General features: G+C 29.2%; 1 protein-coding gene across 1 annotated transcript; it reads left to right on the top strand.

Annotated features, from left to right (window-relative positions):
* Positions 1–303: 303 nt before the first annotated feature.
* LOC107014016 (cysteine protease inhibitor 8-like) lies at positions 304–1,094 on the top strand. The gene has a single exon (XM_015213882.2). The coding sequence runs from the start codon at positions 316–318 to the stop codon at positions 970–972; it is 657 nt and encodes a 218-aa protein (XP_015069368.1). The 5' UTR covers positions 304–315; the 3' UTR covers positions 973–1,094.
* The last annotated feature ends 2,616 nt before the right edge of the window (positions 1,095–3,710 follow it).

Below are 3,710 nucleotides of genomic sequence, written 5' to 3'. Positions count from 1 at the left end.
TCCTCCCTGCACACAGTTCTTCACACAAGAACCCTAGGTGACAATTTCTCACAGTTTGTGTTACAATGTTGTTGAAACCTCGCTCTGATACCAATGTTGGGTGGTCTTGGGCCTTCTCAACCCAAAAGCTAGCTCAAAGGTTGAGACTTTCCCTCACACTTATAAATTGACCACCAGCCCCTTCCACTTCCGATGTGGGATAACCCAACAGTAGTAGGTATTCATTTTTTGTTTGTCAAAAATGCCCTCAATTAGTAGGTCTATAAATTGGACGTAGAGTGATAGCAATTAGCAAAAGCCACAGAGAAAAGAAAGATGAAGAAGTCTATTAATAATATTTTGAGTTTGCTGTTGGTTTTAAGTAGCCTTTCTTTTGTTGCCTTCTCTGAATCTTTCAGTTCTGAGAATCCGATTGTCCTCCCCACAAGTGATGATAATATTATACTCCCTGAAATTTATGACCAAGACGACGATCCGATCAGGATTGGTATGACTTACATTATTATGAACCCTAATATCGGGGGTGGAGCCGTATACTTGGACAATATTGGACACCTTAAATGCCCAAACGCTGTGTTGCAGCACGTACCAGTTCCCGGTCTTATGGGTGATGGCACGGCCGTCATGTTCGTTCGTGATAAATCGGATGAGGGTGAGGTGGTGCGTGTAATGACTGTCGTTTATATCAAATTCTTTGTTGAAACAACACCGTTGTGTGTTAACGAAACTGTTTGGAAAGTTAATGATGAAAAGTTTGTGGTAACTGGTGGTAAGGTAGGAAATGAAAACGACATATTCAAGATTATGACAACCGACATTGTGATACGAGGTTACAAAAATATATACAAGTTGCTGCATTGTCCCGCTTATGTTAAGTGCAACGCTATCGGTGGCAGCTTGAAAAATGAACATTTTCGTCTGGTCACTGTCGATGATCAGCACTTTGTTCCATTTGTGTTCATCAAGGCGTAGAATCCTAATGCTAGCTTGCTTTCTAAATAAAGTGGAACCATCACTCCATGTAATTTAAATTAATGTATGTATGTAGCATGCTTATGATCAATAAATAAATAAACAAGCTAGCAATTACATTACCTTACCTTCATTTATTTACTATCTTTTCCCTTTAATTCTGTTTGGAGGTTATTCATATGGATTTTTGTATTTCAGTTTGTCGTTTGTTTTTAAGTTAGGGTTACTTTTGTTTTTGTTCTTAATTAAGGTCTCGATATATGTTACAAGGAGATCACGTCATCATATATATAAGGGAAAAAATTTAGATACTTGAGTAATGAATTATAATACTGATAAGATGACTCTAACAATTTATTTGTTGAATATTGAAGACGTCTTATGTTTTGTGTGTATAGAAATAAAGCCTTTCTTTAAAAGATCCACAATTTAGAAAAGTTTACTGATGAATGATGATAAGAAAAGGGCGCTACGATTATATTCAAGCAGAAAATTAAATCAAAATAAATTGAATGATAATCGAATTAAATTAAATTTCTTTAGATTTATATTACAGGATTTAACCCTTCATCATTCGGCTCCTCTCCATTTCTCTTTTCTTCATTTTCTCCGAATTTTTACTTAAATGTATGATACCTATATTATTTAATTATTAAAAGTCTAGATTAATTAGTTTTTTAATCAAAGAAGTATACTAATTAACCGTGATTAAAAAAATATTTAAGATTCCCAACTTTAGTAAGAAAATATTCATTTTCCAATTTTTCGAGGATAAATAAATTTACTTCAATTAAATAGCATTATGCTTTTGATATAAAAAGAGATCTAAGTTTAACAACTTAGAGTGACGATAAAAAAATATATACATTTTTTTAAAAAAAAAATTAAATTATATCTAATTTTTGGAAAAGTTCGACGAACTTTTAGTTTTGTTTAATATTTTATGGCAACGTGATTTTCAATATCTTTTATTAATATCTGAATGCTAAAAAGTTTATTTTATGATTTATAATATATTTCTTCGTTAAATAATTTAAATGTTTGTTTTAAATTGACAAAAATTTAGTCTATGAAGAAATACTTCTTTTTGGGTGAATGGAAAAACTATAAATGATTTGAAATTATAGTGAGAAAAAATTGTGAGATAGATTAAATTTATATATAATCATGAATAAGGTATTTGATTAATTAAAAATATGCATAATTGATATTTAAATAATACAGGTGTCATACGTTTAAATAGAAACTCGAGGAAAATGAAGAAAAGCCAATTTCAAATTAAATTTACTCTAAATTTTAGGAGATGTCGTGTATTAACTCTATTACTACTATATATTATATGTTCAACTAATCATCCTACTACATTAACACATTTTATTTATGTCTAGTCTTTAATGGTCCCGTCGACACATTAAAATATATCCATTATTGGCATGCAACACTGTAACTGCAACTAGAGTTGATGATAAGTTGGAAAAATTTGGGACTAAATCTGAATCGTGCATTACAAAATTCATTAGTGATAGTATTCTTAACAGGATTTTCTCCATATTTAGGGCTTAAACTCGAGACTTCTGATTAATGATGAACTAGTCTCAGCACTGCAATCATAATTCAGGTTGGTCATTCATTCAATATTAGTTGATCATATTATAAGAATAATTATCTCAAATTTTTCGTCAATTTATAAAATCAAAATAGAATTAATTTGTTTTCCTCGTTTTAACCTTATAATTATTTTTCTAAAAAAGTGTAAATAAGTTTTTTTAAAAAAAATTAAAAAATAATAAGAGGGTAAAATTTTTTTTATAAAAAATAAACAATTAATATGGAGCAAAACTTTTTAAAATTTTAAACCCAAACCTATAGTATACCAATAGCCGCCTCCTAATCATAAACAAATACACAAAGGAACTCGAGATATACCCAAGTTCGAAAAATGTATTATAATTATATGATGAGGTGTGTAAATATTGTATTTTAAAGTTTGCAAGTTATTGTAGTACTTCTATTATATTTATATAAATCTTGTATGAAAGTTATACAAAATATTATTGTAATTATATTGAAAATTTTCATAAATCAGCTTGCACATTACAGAAAATTTTTAGCAAAATTGTTAACTTTTTGAGTAAAAATTTTATACGCGTTTTGAAAAAAACAAAGGACACTCCTGCTATGTTTGTTAAATGAAAATCCTGTGCTACTTCTGGTAAATATGGGTCTGTTTTTATGTCTTCGTTAAATTTATATCTGCCATTTAATTGTGTTTGCAAATTTACCTATTTTGAGATTAATTTCAAATGTATACAAGTGAAATTTAAATTTTATATCTGATTTTATGTACTTTTATTTGAAGAGTCACTTTACAAAGATCAAATATTAAATATTTTTATCTGATGTTTGAGATGGTTTATCAAGGCCAACTTCAAACATAAAGTTGTGGAGTTATATTAATGCAGAACTTCAGACATTTTTACAAAGGTTGTCGAGACTCACGTGATAGATGTGTGACAATGAAAAGGGCTTCGAAATTTATATGTTTTTAAAATAAATTCAGGCGTACGTGTTTGAAATTAAAAATTTGCATCTTTGACTTTAAAACATTTTTGTCTTTGTGAAGCTCATTACTAAAACGTTTTTGCCTGAAATTTGATATGGCTTTTCAAAACTTATACCTTTACACAATTTTCACAGGCCAAACTTCAATTATTTTTTGAACTTTTACCTTTCTTATC

Source organism: Solanum pennellii, chromosome 3 (assembly GCF_001406875.1).
Source record: "Solanum pennellii chromosome 3, SPENNV200".
Taxonomy (NCBI): domain Eukaryota; kingdom Viridiplantae; phylum Streptophyta; class Magnoliopsida; order Solanales; family Solanaceae; genus Solanum; species Solanum pennellii.
Note: the sequence above shows the minus strand (reverse complement) of the source record. Positions and strands in the feature narration are given on the sequence as shown.

What these genes read in the sequence shown, in the direction of transcription:
- LOC107014016 (XM_015213882.2), top strand. Translation starts at nt 316, where the DNA reads ATGAAGAAGTCTATTAATAATATTTTGAGTTTGCTGTTGGTTTTAAGT.